Source organism: Syzygium oleosum, unplaced genomic scaffold (genome assembly GCF_021117445.2).
Source record: "Syzygium oleosum isolate NSW1041296 unplaced genomic scaffold, Sole_v2.1 Sole_v2.13, whole genome shotgun sequence".
NCBI lineage: Eukaryota > Viridiplantae > Streptophyta > Magnoliopsida > Myrtales > Myrtaceae > Syzygium > Syzygium oleosum.
Window position 1 is genome coordinate 2012101 of NW_026607497.1, and position 19402 is coordinate 2031502.

Consider the following 19402-nt stretch of genomic DNA (forward strand, 5'->3'; position numbering starts at 1 on the left):
ACCATCTTTCTTTTCTCTGACTTTGTATGTTTTTTTTTTCTTTGTCAAAGGAAGCCTTGTTAATTGTTATGTACAGTTTTGGCTAATTAAGATTATGGGGGATATAATAACATGCCACCTGTGCTGTTGACTGAATTAGTCTCGTGTTTCCATCTTTGTTTAGATGAAATGTAGACTTGGATTATGAAAGTTTGATCTATCTTTTAGTGCTATCTAGTATGGCAATTCGATCTACACTGTTTGCTACCATCTTTTGGCAGCCCCCGATCTTCTTCCTTTTTCTCTCCTTTTAATTCCATGATCTTATGAAGGGAGAGGTTCGACTCAATCGGGGAGACTGAGATTTTGCTCCTCACTCTTTTCATCTTACGATATCATTGTAAAATGCTTTAAGATTTGATTTGTTAAAGACATTCTTTTCATCTTTCGTCGTGTGAAATTTCAATAATTTTTATATTCATATGATCTCCGTCTACTTATCATAGACTTCCTAACTCTTTTTTTTCTTTTACTCCATTTAACATATTCAAAATTAGCTGTTATGCGATTTACATGTCTCTCTCCCTCACCTCCAAAAACCTCTCCAACCAAAAATCTAAAGCTTGATCCATGTCTAACCATTTTACCCAAATAAATTGACATGAAGCTCATCACTAATGTCCCCCTGAAACAAAATTTGTGGCTTGCTGCAACTTTATCACCTTTACATACTATCATCATATATTTACTTATGCAAAGGGTCACCAAGGTATGAACAAGTACTCATCACAAGCACAATTACTGGCGTTAGTGGTCAAGGTTCTAATGCAATGACTACCATGTAATAGACCCGTAACTGCTGTTATTGCAAAAAGATACTTAGGACTAACCAATGGCTCCTGCAAACCATGACAAAATGGAGCGCAAGCAACAGAGAAAGAACAGAAGCTGTTATGGAGAAGCACGAATGAGAAAATAATCTACCATTTCAAACTGATTCTCAGTTGCGACAAAATTGTGGTTGATTTAATCTCATAAGTAACATTTCACCCATGAACAGAGTAGAGAGGCTATTTCTATGCTGCCAAGCCCCAACATCCACTCACTCGGGCAACTGCTTGGCCGATAACATCAACTCCATTAGAGAAGAAAGGCACAGACTCTCCAATTTACAGTGACAGGTAACATCCCTGTCATGATTTGTAGATATCAGTACACCATTTCTGAAGACAAATTCAACAGTCTGACCAAACCGAGACGATCTGTCCTTATTTACTGTTTCGCTTGCGCCTCCATCAGTGGAGTGGAATGCACATTCCGCAGGAACACTCAATCTACACCCAGGTCTTCTGCAATCACAAGTGCTTGCATCTGGACATAGAACTGAATTCCTCTGAATTTCACCAAATAGACTGCTAACATTAGAAAATTCTTGCCTAACTGCTGAAACAAGATCCACGGACAATGATGCAACCACGTCATGAATGTCCTCTACATTCCAGCTGTTTTTACTCAACCCTGCTTCATGAATGAGTAGTTTTCGCATCACGTCATGGAGGGAACTTATGCAGACAGAGCAACAGCGGTACAGACATACAGCCATAGAGTCAGCAAGAGCATTGATGTTTTTCCATGCAGAAGAACTGCTTGATGAGGACTTATCGGAAACTGGGACACCATCAGGAGACGAAGTGCTGTTGTCTTTTGAGGCCAATCCCTTTACCTGGTCTTTTCCTCTGCTAGAGCCAGAATAGGCGGCTCCACCCATTTGCCCTGAAGGGTAAGGACCATCCTTAGAAAGCACAACATCATTTGCTGATACTGAATGGTAGGGAAAATTTAATGACTGAGCCACATCACGTATACTAGTAGATTCTCCAGGGCTTTCAAGCTGATTTATTGGATTCATCCCATTGCACTCGATCAACGATTTACCAACAGGAGTGCCAGGAGGAATGGAACTACAAGGCTGTTCGTTCAGACTGGCATTTCCGAACAAGGAAATGTTTTCTACGATGTCATCCTGTAAAAGTCCAACTCTTTCTTTAAAATCATGAAGGCCGGAGTCACCATTCTCTTTGTTGCACACAGCAGGATCAACATTTTCAGCAGCAGAATCTAGCTGAGTTTCTTCCAATACTCTGGCTTCAGGGGAACTCCTGCCAGGGATGGGAGGCTGATGTTCCTCAAGTTGAAGATTATTAGCCGAAGATGCTGTGGTTGACAGAACAGGGTTTGCTTGTGTAACTTGGGCATCCACCTCTAAACTGAAAACAAAATAAACACTGTTAACACTTTGTAGCATCCTCAAATTTAATCCAGCTTTCTAGTGAAAGAGATGAGTACCTTTGCAATGAAAATGCCCAACTATTGACAATATCTTCCAGATAAGAAACTTGGGATAAAAGTTGAACATACTGATATCGATCTTTCCCAGCCTGGACCTTGAAATTTATCTGCCCTACTAAGAGCTCAAGAACCCTGCGAATCTCAAAAGCAACTTCTTTCGCTGAAGTGTACAACCCTCTGTATGCCAACAAACCAACTGCCGCTATCCCTCTGACTAAAAGGGATCCTTCTTTGCTTTTGATGTTGCCAGGATTACAAGGAACAGCCATCTTCTCCGCAGTGTTACTAGGGCGAGCAATACAGGAATTAAATGGCCAGCCCTTCCAAGGTCCACTTATGTCAGCAACAGGGCCTTCTTTCAACTTTGAGGTAACCCAACAAAGTTCAGCAAAATGAGGATATCTGAGTATTTGATAGCCAAGTGTTGATATCCCCAACATCAAACTCGATTTCCCCTTCAGATTACGCTTGTTCAAAAACGGAGATGGTCTTGGCACAGAATCATCAGTATTTTGTGTTCTAGGGTCAAGCTCCTCTAATGGACGATCTAGGTTGCGATTTGGTGTTTGTTTTTTATCTCCAGTTGGAGCAGAGGTTTCATTATCGGGAACAGGATGTTTGTGAGCTTTCTGATAAAACAACTGCACAAACTGCTGAACAACATTCCTTGACAATTCTGCAGCACACCGATTTACCACGATATCATAATTTATACGGCCATCAATTTGCACACTAAATCTTGGTAAAGTGTGCTCCAAGGGAGTACGTTGACTGCTATCTTGTACATCACAGCCAAAGAACTGTCGTATTCCAATGGGAAGTTCAGCATGAGGAACATCAGAAGTAGCCTGTTGGCACAACCAATGTGTGACATGATGACATTAGAAGTTATAATTTTTCTCCATCTCTTTTTTTTAAGGAAAGAGAATGCAAAAAAACAGAAAACGGAGGGAGGGGGGAGGAGCTAGTACCAGTCGTAAAATAATGGAAGTTAATGCTTGAGGACAAAGTAGGAGATCAAGGAACCAACAATGGTGACCCAAGAAACTAAACACCAGAAACAACAAAGTCACCCTCATCCCACCAAGTGAGGAAGACCATGAAATTTTTCTTAAGCCATTGCACTTAATTCTACATCCAAGTCTTTTGTAAGATCTAAGTGTTCCTCCTAGAAACTAAACACGAGAAAAATTTTTCACGTGGTAATTTAGCGTAACAAGTCTACCCCTGTAACTCTGGTTCGTTTATCCATGGAACTTACTTTGACAAAATCATCCTTTTTGACGCAAAGGAGTTATACGACAACAAAAAGCATTTACATCCTAAATTTCAGATGGTACGACAGTTCACTTTTCTTTAGAAACCTCTTTATTCTCACAGCAGGATTCATAACAACTAGAGTCAAGACAAGATCAAGTATTACTCAAAGACAAATATATTAGCCCTCAATTTCTTTGCAGATATCAGAATAGAACTAGAAAGTAGACAAGCACTATATTGCCAGAAGCAGATAAATATAAAAATATTAGCTATATCACATCAAGAAAGTTAAAATATAAGAAACAGCAAGCCAAAGAGCATTCCTACCAGAATCACCAGGGATGTATTCACACAAATTGCTTCGACCTGCTCCGCAAAAGAGCTCCAGGCATGTGAGGGGCTCTGGGAAGAACTTTGATGTCTGTCCACTGCAGTTGACTTGCAGTTTTGCACATTAGATGTGATTTTTGACTCAAGTACTCGAGTATCTATGGAGCAGCTCGTTTTCTTCACCAGTGACTGATCATCAAATGAAGTGGAACTGTCTTCATCATCAGAAACTTGCTGATGCGTCTGCACAGCCCATAGATCTATCCTCGGCATAAATACAACACTAGAACCCACATTGGCACATTTCACTACAAAAATAAGTAGAGAAGCGTTAGAATAAAAAATACCAAAATATTACTTCACTGCACTGACTCCCAGCACTGAATATGAGGGTCCAATGTTACAAGAAAACATATTTGTAATAGATACAGTTACAAAACAAAGGGCATTAATTGCTACAGATGAGTGCCCCAAATCTCATATTTCAATTTGTTAGAACTTAGATGTAATTTGAAAAACCTTTTATGTATATTTTATCTACTTTTTAAATGAATAAAAAGGGTCAGACATTAGTTATCATGAACATACTGCGGCTTGCAGAAGTAGCACAGGAAGAATTACACTGCACTTCCGGTGTGTTGGACAATTAGGAAAGCACCCTTGCTGTTTATAGAACTTTTTTTTTCCTATTGTCAAAGGTAACTGCCAGTCTTCTACTATTGTATTTCTTGGACACAGATTCAACCCGATTATCTATAGGAACAGTATAGCACATTATATTAGCTATTTCAAGCATATCTATATAGAACATATCAAATTGAGAGAATGAAGGCCACAGGCACGTTACATTGTGGTAGACAGCCTGCATAATCTAGTCAAGGTACTGATGTCGAACTTTAATCTTTTAAAAGTAGGTCATTTCTCTTATTTATCCAAGTACACTGGGGACAGTTTCTCAATGTATGGAACTGAATGAGCAGCCACTGACTTTTAAATCAGACTTGTGTCAACAATCGGTGAGGAAAGAAAAGTCAATTTAATAACAAACGCTTTGAGAGTGACAAGTGAGGAGATGCACATATTATGGGAAGTTTGGAATTGCAGCCAAAATTATAGCTCGCTAATACTGCCGCACCACTTTTTTGAGCTAGTTTCATAGTTTCTTTAGGCAAATATCAAAATAAGCCATGAAACATACTCAATATCTGCGTTAACCCTTGCACCACATCTCCATGTCCTTCTTGTGAAGCTGTAGCCAAATCAACCTTATGGACTTCAACATTCCCAATATAACAGTGAAGGAGGCAAGAAGCAAGATGCCGCTGACCAGATCTAGGACTTCCAGAAATTAATACTCGATATCCAGATTTTTTCCTCGATGAGAAAGGCATATTCCTCACTGAACCAGTACGACTGGCGTAGTTGTAGGTCACAGAAGCTTCAGAGTTTATATTTTCACGATTCTCTCCAACACCAAAAGCATCAGAACCAACAGAAGCAGATTCGCCAATTGCAATATCTGCCAAGGAAAGTTGCCTTTCAATCTCTTCGCCAACTTCAGCTTCTTGTATGAGAGAATGCAAATGAGACCACCAGAGATGATTAGGCAATTTCCTTCTATCCAATGCAGAAAATATCACATTTTTAACTCCAGCAGCAGCTTTAGAAAGAGCAGGAGGCAAAGAAACATGTTCATCGAGATAAAGAAAAACAAGCAGAGTAGATAGTGGCTGGAGCAGGCAAGGAATGAGGTGGCATGGAAGAGAGGATGATGCTATGTCGGTAGCAGCTATTCCCGCTTCTCTACGAGAGCATGGAGGTGGGGAACTTGATAGAGCCTCCAACCAATCTCTCTCCTCAACTGCAAATGAAGGAAGAGGTACACGTTCACTGCAAGAAGAATTCTTTCCAGCGGCAGATAAGACATCTTGTAAAGGAAAGTTCCGCTTCAAAGCAATAATAGCTGCCTGCGTACACAGAGCCTGCAGATCAGCACCAGCAAATCCAGCCGTTTTTCCAGCAATCCACCTTAGCAAAGAACCTGAAACTGGCTTTGGCCACTTCTGAGTGTGAAGTGACAGAATGGCAGCCCTGTCTTCTAAAGATGGCAGTGGGAAATATATTTCCCTGTCAAACCTCCCAGGGCGCCTAAGTGCTGGATCAACAGCATCAGGCCGATTGGTGGCCCCTATAACTACAACTGAGCCACGAGACTTTAAACCATCTAATAAAGCAAGGAGAGTTGATACTACTGAACTATGTGTCTGATCTGACTGCTTCGTGCGGCATGGAGCTAATCCATCTATCTCATCAAAGAATATTATGGAAGGTTGACATTTTTCAGCAACATGGAACAAAAGTCTCAGCTGACGTTCAGCATCACCAACATATTTTCCTAAGCAATCTGCACCTTTCCTGGCAAAATATGCTATTCGTTTATCACCACGAGCACATGAGCCAATCAAGGAACGCACTACAAGAGTTTTACCCGTTCCAGGATAACCATGCAAAAGGACTCCTCTAGGAGGTGTAATGCCCAAGTTATCAAAGAATTCAGGATACAGAAGGGGTAATATGACAACCTCCTTCATGCATCTGATGACATCTTGAAGGCCTGCGACAGATTCCCAACCTGCAAACAGTTTTTGACTCTCTTTATGTGTGCCTCCAATATAGACAGGTGAGATTCTCATCAAATCTCGTTGAAGCCTCTTGCTCTCTCTTTTCAAGAATTCTTCATCTTCACCACAATTTTCCAACCATTTCTCTTCTGCCTCAATATCCTTCCTCCAAGCATCATTAGTTAGCTTCCTGAATTCCATCTTCATTTTCTTAGCTTTCATTCGCTTTATCCGATCTTCCATCTTACTACCAAAAGGTTGGAATATATGACGATGATCTATGCAAGCTATGAGAAATTTTCGATGATCAAAGATGCAACCATCAGCTCGAGCACAAGGCTGCAAAGCCCAGCATAAAATAAGTGTCACCAGATAGGTTTTGAACACAACCATGTACAAAATAATTAATGATTATTCTGCAAAGTCCGCCAGAAAGACATGAAAAGACCACTCAAGAAATCAGAACACCAACCAAGTGGTAAGTTTTAGGACACCTATCAACACGGCATCCAATTGTTGCTCCTGGTCTCCCACAGCGGCTGCATTTCAGTGCCCTTCCTCTACAAAGCGCAGCCCTCACATTTTTCAAGCATCCCAGACCAGCAAAGTACACCTGAAAACACTGATATCAAGCATGGAAGCTTATTGGAATCACATCGTCAAATTTAACCAGCTTAGCTTTGAAAGGGATCAATCACATTGTCTTATCGTATATAAAGAAGACAGGCTTCTGCAGAGAAGAAACCAAAAGTTGTCTCATAGAAACAAGCCCACATACCAAGCGAAGCATAGCCAATCGTAATTTCCGCTAGAAGATTATACTATTTTCAAAAGTGTCAGGTAAAGACAAACACCACAGATCAAAGGAAATCTTGCGGCTTTCAAATTTAACACATTTCAGGCTAAAGCCTATGCTACTGCTATTGAACCAAGGAAAGCACGCGCAGGCGGGTGGGGGTGATCCTACTCTGCAAAGCATCATACTCCAAAGCATACTAAAAGAAGGGAGAATACTAGTCGAAAGCATCATAAACAGAAATAAAATAATTAAGAGAAACCACTCAGCAAAACAAAAGATGGAACCAAACCTCTGGACTCCAAACAGCGCACTGCTGATGAACCCACGTCCCAGCAATGCCATATCGATCATTTATGGGACCTAAAAGATGTCCAAGCCACCCTGGCTCATCGGCAAAACCATCCCATATGTCATAGTTAGCTTCATCGGAAGCTGAAGAGCCGTTGGATGCCTCATTTTCACTTTCACCAATTTCATGTGTTGACCTCTTTGGAGGCTTACCATCAGTACCACCTCCACATAATCCACACCGTCTTCCCTCTTTGATCCGTGAATACATGGGCCTTTCACCAGAATGCTGAGAAGTATTTTTATCCTCTTTCGGGTTCCCTCCACCCTCCATAAGCTTCTCATCAAGCTTGACCAAATTCACATCTTCGCCATCGTGGGGGCCTCCTATTACATCATTGATTGATAAGTCAGCAACCACCTCATTCAAATCAACCGTTACAGTTTCGTCCATGCACTCCCCTATTTCCACATCCTCAGTAACTGTTACGCAGTCATTGACAGCACAATCCCCCACTGCTGGATTAGAGTTGGACAGCTCTTCCTGTTTTTCCATGACCAAGTCCGCGGCATTTACATCTGCTTTTTCATCCTCACGAATACCAAGCTTTTCACCTTCTAAAGGCATTACTTCTCCACAGTCATTCCCTTCGTCCCCTGTTTCATTATCCCTGGTGCCATCCATCTTCTCAGAAACTAGGACTTTGTCTCTGGTCCTAGAAGCACCTGCCATGTTAGACCTTCGCTTTCTCTTCAATTTTACTTTCGGTGGACGCTCTACTTCCGGTTCCTCTATCTTGTCAACCATTTCAACTTTTCCCTCCGTGAAAACTCCCTCTATCGTCTTACATTTCTTTTCTACTCCATCCATTTCCGCGAAAAGCTTTCTCCTGGGAGAATTTCTCTCCTTGTTCCGCCCAAAGCCGACTCTCCTCCTGGATCTCAGCCTCGACCTCCAAGTCCCCGGAGTCTCTTCATCTTCCGAATTCTCGGACTCATCCTCCTTTACCCATCGTGACAACGCCCTGGCCTTCTTCTCACCACTCAATCTCCCACTCTTGCTGAGCTTCCGTCTCTTCTTCGGGGGCGGAGGCGACGCGTCCAGCAATACCGGAGCTCGACGCGCCCTCGAGCTCCGCCGGAGCTCGGAACCAGGCGCTGCCGCCGCCGCCGCCGCCTCCTCCTCATCCCCGGCGGCGGCGGCGGCTGGCCTATTCGAATCGGCATGGTGGAGGTTATACGTCTCCTCGCATATGGCGTCGAGCCGCTTATGCTTCGTGCGAGTGCGAGAGGCCGAGCAATGAGAAGCCTGCTGCTGCTGCTGCTGCTGCTTCAGAGACGAAACAGGGGTGGATTTGACTCTCATGACAAGAATCCCCCCACACCACACCCGCTTCCCTCCAATCTCTACCTAGGGCAGACAGGTACCGATCAAATCCCCCCGGCCAACCGATACGCGGCTCGACAACGCGAGGAATCGGAAGGCACGGACGGTCGAACGATCGATCGTCGGCGAATCACGCCGCGTCAATAGCCGAACTCACTTCGATTGCAGCGAACGAACAATGGGCAAAAGGAACGGATACCTCGAACCCCAGGATCGATGTCCTGAGGCTTCCGAGCGCCGGCGGTTTTGATCGAGTTGATTCGCCGGAGATCGGAGCTCGCGGTGGTCGTGAAGATTGATTGCTCCGAGCAGAAGCGCTGTGTGTTTTTTCGTGGTGTTTGCTGGTATATGTGTACCGATGCTCGCGAAGAAGAACTTAGGGCGCACGGAGTAGACCAAACCATTGCTAGTTTTCGCGCTACTACTACGCGCGTGTAGGCACGGCCAATAATCGACGCTCGGAATATGTGCAAGCAATTTGGGTTTCGAAAAAATATTATTCACGCTCCTTCGAATCCGGTACAAGTAATTCGGTCGTGCACATAAAGAAAAATCATTAAAGTTTCGTTTTGTCAATAACTCGGCTTTAATAGATCGTGCAAGTCTATGATTTTGGTCAGATGGGATCCTCCGCCACCTTCTCGATGGATTAAACTGAATACCAATTGGACCTCTAAAGGCAACTTCGGGACTTACTAGTGCGAGGGGTTTATACAGAAACGAAGGGGGTGGCTGGTTTGGTGACTTTGCCGCATTCATAGGAATATGTTCGTCGACACAAGTAGATATTTTGGGCTTTGTGATTGGGACTCAACTTCACAGAACAACTTGATTTTCATAAAATTATCATTGAGATTAACCCTAAAGCCGCCATTGGCTTTATTAATTCAAAGCTTATGATCGACAATGTCGACCATCCTTTGCTTGAAGAAATCTGAAGACTGCTGTTGTGCTCTTACTTTAAGTTTAAAGTGCAAAATAACTTTCGAGAAAAAAATCACTCTGCTAGCTAGCTTGCTAATCTTGGAATCAGATAATCATTTAAATACTAGATTCTCTTCGTCAACTCATAGAAAGTTACTTCCTATTTTATTAGGTGATAAAATAGGGACGGTAGATTTACGACATTGAATTTTTATATCCGAATTTATCCCTTTTTCCATCCCAAAAAAATATCATTTACATCGTATCACAAATAATAGATGCTCGAAATGTTTAAAGATAATTAAAAAAGAGGAGAAAATTCATTAATTTCGTCCGGTAATACGTACTTTCAAAGTATGGAAAGTCAAAATTTCCAACGACGCGCCCCGTCGAGAGCGTGGATTGAATTTCAAAGCGGGTGAAGATTTGCACCAATGGCGTCTGCTGGTTCCTTGTCCGACCAAAATTTTGCCGCCAAATAGGAGGCGACATACGTAGATGCGCTGGAAATATTAAGGAGTAGGGACCGGGAGGACCAACGGCACTTATGCGGGGCAGGTCTCTTTTGTAATTTGTAGGGGGGACATCTAAAAGTAGCAGCACCAGTTCTAATTACACAAATTGCTGTTTTATTAAAAGATAAATAAACTATATATTAGTTGTCGATAGGACTAAGACGGTATATTTTTTCGACCCGAAAAAAGAAAAAAAAGAGAGGGCATATTTATCTAATTATGTTCTTGTTCATTCATCTTAAAAACAATTTGCAACTAATGCCATCTGAACAAAGAGAAGAAAGAAAGGTTCTGTCTTTAATTTTCTTTTTTCCAAGGTAGACATTTTGTCATCAAATGCTCAAACACTTCACTGCCTTCCACACTTCTGCTGTTCAAGCAATTGCCCAGAAGAGAGATTCTTACAACATGCGACCTTGAAACCAAAAAGGGCAGTGCTTCATCGACACTCCTTTTGTGTATCTATGGGACTCAAACCCACGCTCCCGTGGAGTTAAATTCGTCAATGGGACCGGTTCTCGCGGTCCAACTCCTCCCCGGCGGCCAATTTTTCGGCGAGTCTCTTGGCATCGAAGGTCTACGGTTCTCCATTGGAGTCCCTTTTGTCCTTCACTGATCCGTCGCCCTGGCGAGGTGCAGCTAAACCTTGCCCAATAAACGAGCCAGAACGCCCTCCATAATACACACAAATCACTCATTAAAAAGCAGAACTTTTGTCATTAGCAGTTATATACGATTTTTGTATGCAAATTCAATTCTATCAGGAGACTTGGGGCTCCTCCATGCAGTGATCCTCATAACAGCACCATTGACAAGCATGCGTTGCAACACCCTCGCTATGTTCTTGGTATCATCCATTCCGAGATGGTGACTTCCCAAGACCGATATATCTAGTTGCTTCATCATTGCCATCATTCCTCTGGCCTGTCATAATAACATAAGCAACATATCAAGCAGAAGAAGAAACGACGCACCGCATTAATTCAAAAGGCACAGTTTGGTCTCGCAATGAATGGTTCCTAACAAGAACCTCAATCATGTATCGAGAATCAGACTGCTTTTTAACTCCTGGTATGTTTGAAGAGCAAAGTTCCAGCAAATCAACAAGGTGTACGACAAGTGCCAAATCGGAAAAGTCACGCATAACAAACCAAAGCATAAACTTACCTCTCTGTGGTAGAAGTTTAGATAGACATCCTTCAGATTGATCCATTCCATGAAATACCCAGGAAGTTTTATTCTCGAGACTTTGCATTGCTGAGGGACCTTAGTTTTCAAATCCCAATTTCCGCTAAAACAAACAGAGCAAATATACATTAGCAAACCCACGGTTGCCTCCATTTTTCCATCCTTCAGTGGATTAGTCAATCACAACTTAGGTCACCATATTGCTGAGAACAGCTTTTCCCCCCTCCTTTCAAAATATATCCTCAGGCAGACAGGTATATCAACATATTCCCCATAGCTCAACACTCTCCCTTTCTCTATAGTTTTAGACAGTTCAGTTCTAGAAAAAGGTTACTAAAGATGCACTGGGGCAGCAGATTAAAAAAGTCAGTGAAAGAAGTGTCAACATATATATATGTCTGGGTGGGCATCTGAACTAGACTAATCAATAGGAAACACTTGCATTCTAAGGTTAAACAAAACATCAAACAAGTAAACAAACTTCAATATATAGTCAAGGGAAGAACAAAAACAGGCCAGGTAGGTCAGCTTCTCATCTCTGCCTTTCTCCATCTCAGAAATGTTTTGCCAGAAAAAGTCTAGGATAGAATGCAAACTACATTATGCATGCCGCTAGTCAATATTGCGGAATTAAAACTTGCAACTCTCAAAGTTGCAACCAACCAATAGGAGCCAGTAATAAGATATCAAGCAGAATTGTGAGTGATTGTGCTTGCCCCATTAGGAGTTAGGACTAAAACTAACGTTCATTATTAAATTCCAATTTTTCTGATCTATAAGGCATTTAGGGTGCATATTAGCTCATCTCAAAGCATATTGCTGTTAGAAAAGGTGAAATCAACTTATAACGGGCTACTAATTACTACCAGGAAGCACTGCGCAGAAGATTTATCTGATTTCAGGGTTCTTTCTTAACATAGCTTCCAGTCCGTCACAATTCTTTTTTGTGTCTGAAAGCCAAACATTCCATGATGAACACATGGTAACTCACCAAGTTACAAATGCTGCCCGATTAAGCTTGCCTCCTTGCTCCTTTGCCCAAAGATGATGTTGAGCCAACCAAGTTTCAAATTCGCCAATGACTTCTTCGAATGATATTGCTGTATCATGCCAGACACTGCACATTCGCATTTAGAGATGAATATCCACAATTATATGTCGGAGAAAATTTGCCACTAAATTTCAAAACGCATCAAATTAGTTTCATTGCACTATATCGTTGTAACAATTAATCAGGCAGAAAAACTAGTAGGTGGCAACAGTAATTGCGGTTCTTAACGTCCTCCTCTATTGGATGCGCCATACAAGAGGATACTGCACAAGCCAAGCATGACAGAGTAGAAGAGCAAACCAAGAACTTACCGATCAACCCCAAATTTTCCATATTTTCCTTCAATATACTCATTTACTCTAGTCTCGGACATTTGTGACGGCCTTACGAACCTGTAAACTAATCATGAGAAGAAAATTAAAATGCAAGCAAATAAAATTCATCATAAATTCCATCAACAAACTTAATAAGAACTACACAGAAAATTTGATCACAAATATAGACCACAGAACATAGTATGAGACCAGACTCATTATCCCAAACGAGATAGACACAAACATAATTCACAAAAAACAGAGGACACAAATTCCTTGTTCCGTTCTACTCCGTTGCATAATATGAAGATGCAATTGCTCCCCTCCAACAGAAAACAAATGTTCGTACTTCAGAATTTTCCCAACAAACACAGAAGAAAGCGTGAATCCAACCAAAAGAGTTGGAATTGGAAAAGGAGAGAGAATATTCATGAACAGATAATGGCCCATGGGCCACAAAGAAAAAATGAACAAGGGTTCCAAAACGCATTCTTAATTAACATTCGGTCTGGAAGAGTAAAATGTGTATAAAAAATCCACATTTCCAGCATTTTACAATCAAACAGTTGAACTGGAATTCAAGAATTGGGCAGAGTAAGACCTGTGAAACAAATCTACGACACTCAGCGATTTAGCATCAATGATCAAGACTGGAAATTCCAGAATCTCGACTTTTCCTTCCAAATCAAGCACCAAAAAATGATCTAGGTCTTGAGGGCACACGTGTTCAAGGTCAGCAGCACTAACTCGAAGATCTCTGGCAGCGTTGTGATTAAACTTCTCAAGGTGGATAGGATCATCCATCTGAAAGTCAGAATAACTTCAATTAGACAACTGAAGTCGAAAATGGCCTCATACTGAAGCCACACATGCTCGCTGCAGTTATGTCAAATGCTTCAATAGATCCAAACAAATCCATGCTCGCACGAAACTGACACCGGTATCTCAATTTTCGTGGTGGGAAAACACTAATCAACATGTTGTCGAAGTCAAAAGTCAGGCCACAATAATCGAAAGCTCAGTGATCACAAAGACCAAAAAGATGGCATCCAGGCATCGAAATTCCTCATCATCTTCCAGAAAGCCCAACTACCCGCAGATGGGAGTATTATTCCGTGCAATCGCGTCAAGCGAACAAATTTCCAGTATCAGGTACTTGCTATGCACGAACGTAAACGGTGAACCACCTTCCATTGTGCCAGGAAGAAGGTATAAAAAGCCAGTGAGGAATTCCGTTCGCCAAAGAAACGAGGAACGTCTTGAAAAGGAGCAAACCAGACAAATGGAAACTTAGGACTTCACTACCATAGACCATCGAAATCACGGATTTAAGGAGCAGAAACACTAGATAGCTTCCAGCAACTTGTAAGAAGGCGGAGAAAACTACCTTGGTGCACTTGCCCTGGGTGTGGTACAAACACATTGGCCTCCAGCGATCGGCGTCGCGAGCGTAACTAGTGCTCGCGGACGACGGGTGGTCGTGGCGCGCGGGTTGGGAGGGACTCGACATGTGAGGAGCGGCGGAGAGGGAGGAAGCAGGGAGACGACGGAAGGCGCGAGGTCCGGCGAGGGAGGAGGAGATGATGGAGGGGGAGAGAAGAGGGAAACGATGAGGCGAAACCCTAGACAGAGGGAGGACTCGGGAGAGAGATGAAGCCGCCATCGCTTCTTGGTTTTGGATTTGCCCGTCTGCTTAAATTTCATGTACTTCGCGGGCACAATTCTGGCCGTCGCCGGACATACGCGGTCAGGTCGCTACTGCTGAAGAGCGCCAAATTATCTGATCCGGCGCCGGCGAGAGCAGCATGGGGTCGCGCCGAATGCCAAAAGATTCGAGGTTTGAGTTTTTAAGGATTTGATATTTTCCGAACAGCATTTAACTAAAGTGAAATATTTACATTACATATTATCAAATACTATTTGTATTTCGAAAAAACCGATAACTTTAAGCGCAGTTAAGAAACAACACTAAACAAATTCTTCCTAGACCATTATCTGTTCCATTTGAAGCGAATTAAAAATGCCTTTGCGCAGGTACCCACTTCTTGACCACAATTTCAGAGAGACATTCCTACAGAGAGAGGGCAACAACAAGAATGAAACTTTCACCAAGAATACACCAATGTGGCAAGAGGGCCAGTCTTTTCTATGTTCTTGAACCACAATCCTCGGCAGTTAACCGACATATTTGTCATATACCACCCACAATCATGGGAGGACAAAAGAAGCATGAAACACTACAAGGGACAGTATATAGAAGGTGGCGATGGATTTAAGTTTAACATCTTCTGTACAAACTCGTTTCTATTTTAGCAGTTCGAAAAACGTTAGCAAGCCTAGTTGCTTTTTCCAGGATAATTTGGTCAGCAACGGTTAGAATCATCTCCATCAATCATCTCCTTCTTCACCGAGCGCGGTAAAATCTTCAACTACTTCAGTCCCGGCATTCCGTTTGCGCATCTCCTCGATTTCGTAAAGTAACACAGGGTCGCAACTTACTTTATCTGCTGACAGTACCTTAGGGCAAGCTGGCAGCAAATGACAAAGGAAAATACATGTTTCTGTTACTCTATGGAATGAAAGTGAAGAAGGTAAAGATCGAGATTGAGATGGGCAGGGAAAACTTTAGAATGTTTAAAAGAAACGAATCCTTAATTGAAAAGACTGTCTGAGTACCTCCAATAGGACACTTCGAGTTCCCACCCTTGGACCTGATATGATTCAGAATAACCTCTTTTTCATATATATGCTTGCACTCCACACTGCACAGAGTAGACTGGTCCAATAAGTAAAACAGGTAAACAAACCACCAGAGACAATCCAATAAAGGACTTCAATAAGGCATGGCTAAACCAAATAGAGGTAGAAAGAACACTGAGCCTTTGCGCCTTGTCTACCTTTACTTTCATCGCTTGAGCCCAAGTCAAAAAACTGACTTCACTTTCTACGATGAATGGTTTGTCATTACTTGTCCAAGAAAACAGACTGGTTTATCAAGAAATGAGTTTTTTTTTATTCTACGAGTGGGAAGTTTCCAGAAGTGAACTCTTGGAACATGCTCAAATCATCCAGCAGTTCTAAATAAACCAATCCGTCCCGAGCCAGTTCACACGAAAATTAATATAATGGCCTAATGATTCACCAAAAATGCCCAGTCAACTAATTGTATGAAAATTAATCATGCTTTGCCTTTATCATAGTAGAGGATTAAGTTACCCGAGATCCTTCCAGAGGGCAAGAGTTTCCACAATTTAAAATCCAAACTTCAAGTCAAATATTAAAAAGAAAATTCAAGGATGGGAAATCCAGACCAACGAGAGTTGTCACGAGACTCAGTCATCAAATGATATCATGAATTTTCATCACAGTTGGACAAAATGGAAGCAAGTGCAGTACCCGCGAACAGGAGCCGACAGTTCGGTAACCGGCTTTCCACTCAATGGGCAAGCGACATTCAAAAGGTTGCCCTGGGTACTGGTCATGATGACATCATCCTGCTCTTCACCAGGCATAGGCTGGCCACGATGATGAACATTCTGCAAATCCAAAATAGGAAAAAAAAAAAAAAGGCCAATGAGAATACTTCTCTCAGAAGATGATGATCAAGACATGGTTATCAAAAACAAATTTTCCAGAATGACGACCAATGTGTGACAGGTGGGATATTTTCCATCCAAAAGCCTCGTCTTGCTGTAGGAGAAAATAGTCATAAAAGATACGAATACTAGAGCCAGAGGGGACAGTTCAGTAACAGAAGTAGAAGTCATACCCATACTGCTTCCCTAAATTGGCGTATTAATGGGTGGTTTTGTGGATCTGTTGATGAACTTGACTTTTGCTTTGCAATCTCGTTGTCAAATAGCTTACCAAAATCAGTTAGCTGCATTTTGGATATCAAACCAAATATTTATTGGCTAAAACACCAAGCGGAAACACTATACTTTACTTTTCAGCGGGCAAAACAGTCCCCCAAAGAAAGAAATTAGCTACCTCAGCACCAGGCTCATATGTATCACCAACAGATTTGATAGCTGTTGACAAATGTGTACAATCTTCATAAGTTTGCAGCAACTCCACAGCCGCATTTTCAAGTTCTTCCACCTGGCAAATGTCAAGCAATCAATTCAGCAGGTCATATACCATCATGCTAGTTAGGGGACAATAAAATAACTTCCCGACCCATCTATAAAGCCACAGTCCACAGAGTTGTATCAACTCCGGTGAATCTACTTTGCATTGTAAGCTAAGGTTGCTTGTATGACACGGTTGATTATGCCAACTCTGCCCAAATGGTTCGCCAAAAGAAAAACTTGGGACAATTGTACTACAGCATCAATGCTCAAGCTTGTTTATAATGCAATCCAGAGACTTCTAGTCAGTATGGACCATAGATTCTTAGTCAAAGAAAACTTGCTTCTCTGCTATTTTGCAGTCTGCATCATTACGGTAGTTTCAGTAACTTGTAACTGAAAATCAAGTATTCCCATGTGAAATGAACAACATTAAGGAAATATCCCATCAAATTATGATTCGTACTTCACAGAAATCAGAATTGGCAAGAACCCGACAGGGGTTAAGCTAATGCTTGAATCTAGCAGCAAATAGATACTTTTCAAAATCATAACTTTTGCCCACTTCTTCCAACAAAACTACATTTACAGCCACAGGGAGCATAAAACAATGCACATAATGCCTGAGAGAAATAGTAACATAGTATTCTGCAACAACCAAAAGAAAAAAGTCCTTAGAAAAAGTCTGCGATTAATATATGGACAGGAGGTAGAAATTGATAAACAGACTGAATTCTCCTAATCCAAAAGTACCTTTTGAGTCTGATTGTCTTTCTCCAGAGCAACAGCAACTTCCTTTAACATGCCGAAAGCCTTCAAAAATTCCTGGGAAACGCACAAAACAAAATAAATCCAAAACGCGCAGAAAACCCCCTAAATTTCTTCAAAAAGTGGAAGCATAACACAGACGGGCAGAGGATGTGATTAAGCACTATTTCCACACGCTACATTCCCAAGAAAGAAAGAACGGGGTAAGCCGCTCATTCTATAATGAGTAAAACGTTCTAGGGTTAAAAACTCTGAGCGAGGCAAGCCATGTCTACAGTTTCCGTGAGCGAGCACTGAATCGACATCAAATCTTTAAAAGAGAAAAATCCAAAGCAGCAGCAGGTGGAGAAACGCATTGATCGAAGAGATTGATTACAGTGACGAGTGCTTGATTGTCGTCGTGGAGCGTCACGGCGGCGTGCCGTATCCGTCCGGTGACGCCACCAGTCCGCGCCGCCGCCGCCGCCGAGGTCGATGCCATTTGGGTTCGTCTCAGCCCCCTCTCTATCTCGCTACTGAATATGAAGGCTGGTCTTGAACAGATTCTTCGGTTCCTCTGCTCCCTCTCGAACGAGTCCGAAGGTGAAGAAGACGCTCCTGCTCCGATGTGTTTCCATTTTTGGAGGGAAGTAGGGAAGGGCCAAAAAAACCCAGGCATTAGCTGCCTGAAACGCACCGTTTCGTCATTCAGCTCAATTTAAGGTTACGTTTGGTACTCAGCATAAAATAATTTATTGTTCCCGTGTTTTGGTTCGCGTTCACGACAAGATAAAGTCGGATATAAGAAGAATACAGCCCAAAATAAAAATATTCCATGTGGGGGTGTGATAAAAGATGGATAGAATTTCTTTTGTCCATGGTATAAAAGTTGTATTTCTCAAATTACAAATTTCATAAGTTAATAAAATTAAAAATATATTTATATTCCAGTATTAGAGAATAAAATTCAAAATAACAAAACAGTAATAACTTTCGTTTTTATTTATTCCGATTTTTATTTATATGTTTGTATTTCTTTATATTTTATACTGTTTATTCTATATATACGTGCATTGAATATTTACACTTATTACGTATTTTGGGTATATTGGTCTTTTAGGTATATTAGTATAGTTTGTAATTTAGCAAAATTTAATCAAGGAATGATGGAAGGGAATAAAATAAATTAATGAAAGAAAGAATTAAAGTACAAGAATTCGGATTTTAAAGAAATAAATTCAAACTTGAAAAAAGATCTTTCCGATTCTCAAAGAATGAGGGGTAAAGAGATTTCTAAAAGAACCTTCAACCTACCCTCTCAAAGATCTAGAAAAATCGCATCGATGTTGGTGTAGACCGTTTATGTTTATTATCACGGTCGAACATGTGCCTTTGAATTGCTACAATGCGCTCCTTTGCCGTTAAAGATTTAGATCATACAATAATCATGGATTGATTGCTTGAGGTAGCATCCGTTTGTGCCTTTGTGGTTCCTTAAAAGTGAATCACGATAGACTTTTACCATTTTCATTAGTGCATTTTCGTATTCATTTACATTGATGTGCAGTTCCTATCAAATA

General features: G+C 41.5%; 3 protein-coding genes across 5 annotated transcripts; all 3 read right to left on the minus strand.

Moving 5' to 3' along the window:
• Positions 1 to 945: 945 nt before the first annotated feature.
• LOC115681173 (uncharacterized) lies at positions 946 to 9383 on the minus strand. 2 transcript variants are annotated; one of them, XM_030605018.2, is made up of 6 exons: positions 7628 to 9383; positions 7012 to 7152; positions 5117 to 6878; positions 3916 to 4226; positions 2326 to 3176; positions 946 to 2246 (listed from the first exon to the last, which is right to left on the minus strand). In XM_030605018.2, the coding sequence occupies exons 1-6, from the start codon at positions 8990 to 8992 to the stop codon at positions 1082 to 1084; spliced, it is 5595 nt and encodes a 1864-aa protein (XP_030460878.1). In that variant the 5' UTR covers positions 8993 to 9383; the 3' UTR covers positions 946 to 1081. The 2 variants fall into 2 exon arrangements, with proteins under 2 accessions (XP_030460878.1, XP_030460877.1); XM_030605017.2 differs by having other exon boundaries at positions 7012 to 7161.
• A 1746-nt stretch (positions 9384 to 11129) lies between these two features.
• On the minus strand, positions 11130 to 14853 carry LOC115681146 (uncharacterized exonuclease domain-containing protein At3g15140). 2 transcript variants are annotated; one of them, XM_056316878.1, is made up of 6 exons: positions 14393 to 14853; positions 13729 to 13809; positions 13003 to 13083; positions 12632 to 12757; positions 11620 to 11743; positions 11130 to 11376 (listed from the first exon to the last, which is right to left on the minus strand). In XM_056316878.1, exons 1-6 carry the CDS (start codon positions 14707 to 14709, stop codon positions 11179 to 11181), a joined length of 927 nt encoding a protein of 308 aa, XP_056172853.1. In that variant the 5' UTR covers positions 14710 to 14853; the 3' UTR covers positions 11130 to 11178. The 2 variants fall into 2 exon arrangements, with proteins under 2 accessions (XP_056172853.1, XP_030460854.1); XM_030604994.2 differs by having other exon boundaries at positions 13607 to 13809; positions 14393 to 14829.
• Positions 14854 to 15176: 323 nt separating this feature from the next.
• On the minus strand, positions 15177 to 18462 carry LOC115681154 (E3 SUMO-protein ligase MMS21). Its single transcript, XM_030605005.2, has 7 exons — positions 18220 to 18462; positions 17829 to 17900; positions 16996 to 17106; positions 16775 to 16885; positions 16402 to 16541; positions 15682 to 15767; positions 15177 to 15533 (listed from the first exon to the last, which is right to left on the minus strand). Exons 1-7 carry the CDS (start codon positions 18322 to 18324, stop codon positions 15394 to 15396), a joined length of 765 nt encoding a protein of 254 aa, XP_030460865.1. The 5' UTR covers positions 18325 to 18462; the 3' UTR covers positions 15177 to 15393.
• Positions 18463 to 19402: the final 940 nt, after the last annotated feature.

Bases quoted from the DNA above. Each gene is read 5' to 3' on its own strand.
- LOC115681154 (XM_030605005.2), bottom strand. From the start codon at position 18,324: ATGGCATCGACCTCGGCGGCGGCGGCGGCGCGGACTGGTGGCGTCACC. The intron at 17,901-18,219 runs GTAATCAATCTC...TGCGTTTCCCAG, and splicing joins ACAATCAAGCACTCGTCACT to GAATTTTTGAAGGCTTTCGG. The intron at 16,542-16,774 runs GTATGACTTCTA...TTGGATTTGCAG, and splicing joins AATTTAGGGAAGCAGTATGG to AATGTTCATCATCGTGGCCA.
- LOC115681146 (XM_030604994.2), bottom strand. From the start codon at position 14,668: ATGGCGGCTTCATCTCTCTCCCGAGTCCTCCCTCTGTCTAGGGTTTCG. The intron at 13,810-14,392 runs GTAGTTTTCTCC...TCTGACTTTCAG, and splicing joins CCCAGGGCAAGTGCACCAAG to ATGGATGATCCTATCCACCT. The intron at 12,758-13,002 runs GTAAGTTCTTGG...GCGAATGTGCAG, and splicing joins GGAAAATTTGGGGTTGATCG to TGTCTGGCATGATACAGCAA.
- LOC115681173 (XM_030605017.2), bottom strand. From the start codon at position 8,992: ATGAGAGTCAAATCCACCCCTGTTTCGTCTCTGAAGCAGCAGCAGCAG. The intron at 7,162-7,627 runs GTTTGGTTCCAT...GCTTGATATCAG, and splicing joins GCGCTGTTTGGAGTCCAGAG to TGTTTTCAGGTGTACTTTGC. The intron at 2,247-2,325 runs GTACTCATCTCT...TTTTGTTTTCAG, and splicing joins TGGGCATTTTCATTGCAAAG to TTTAGAGGTGGATGCCCAAG.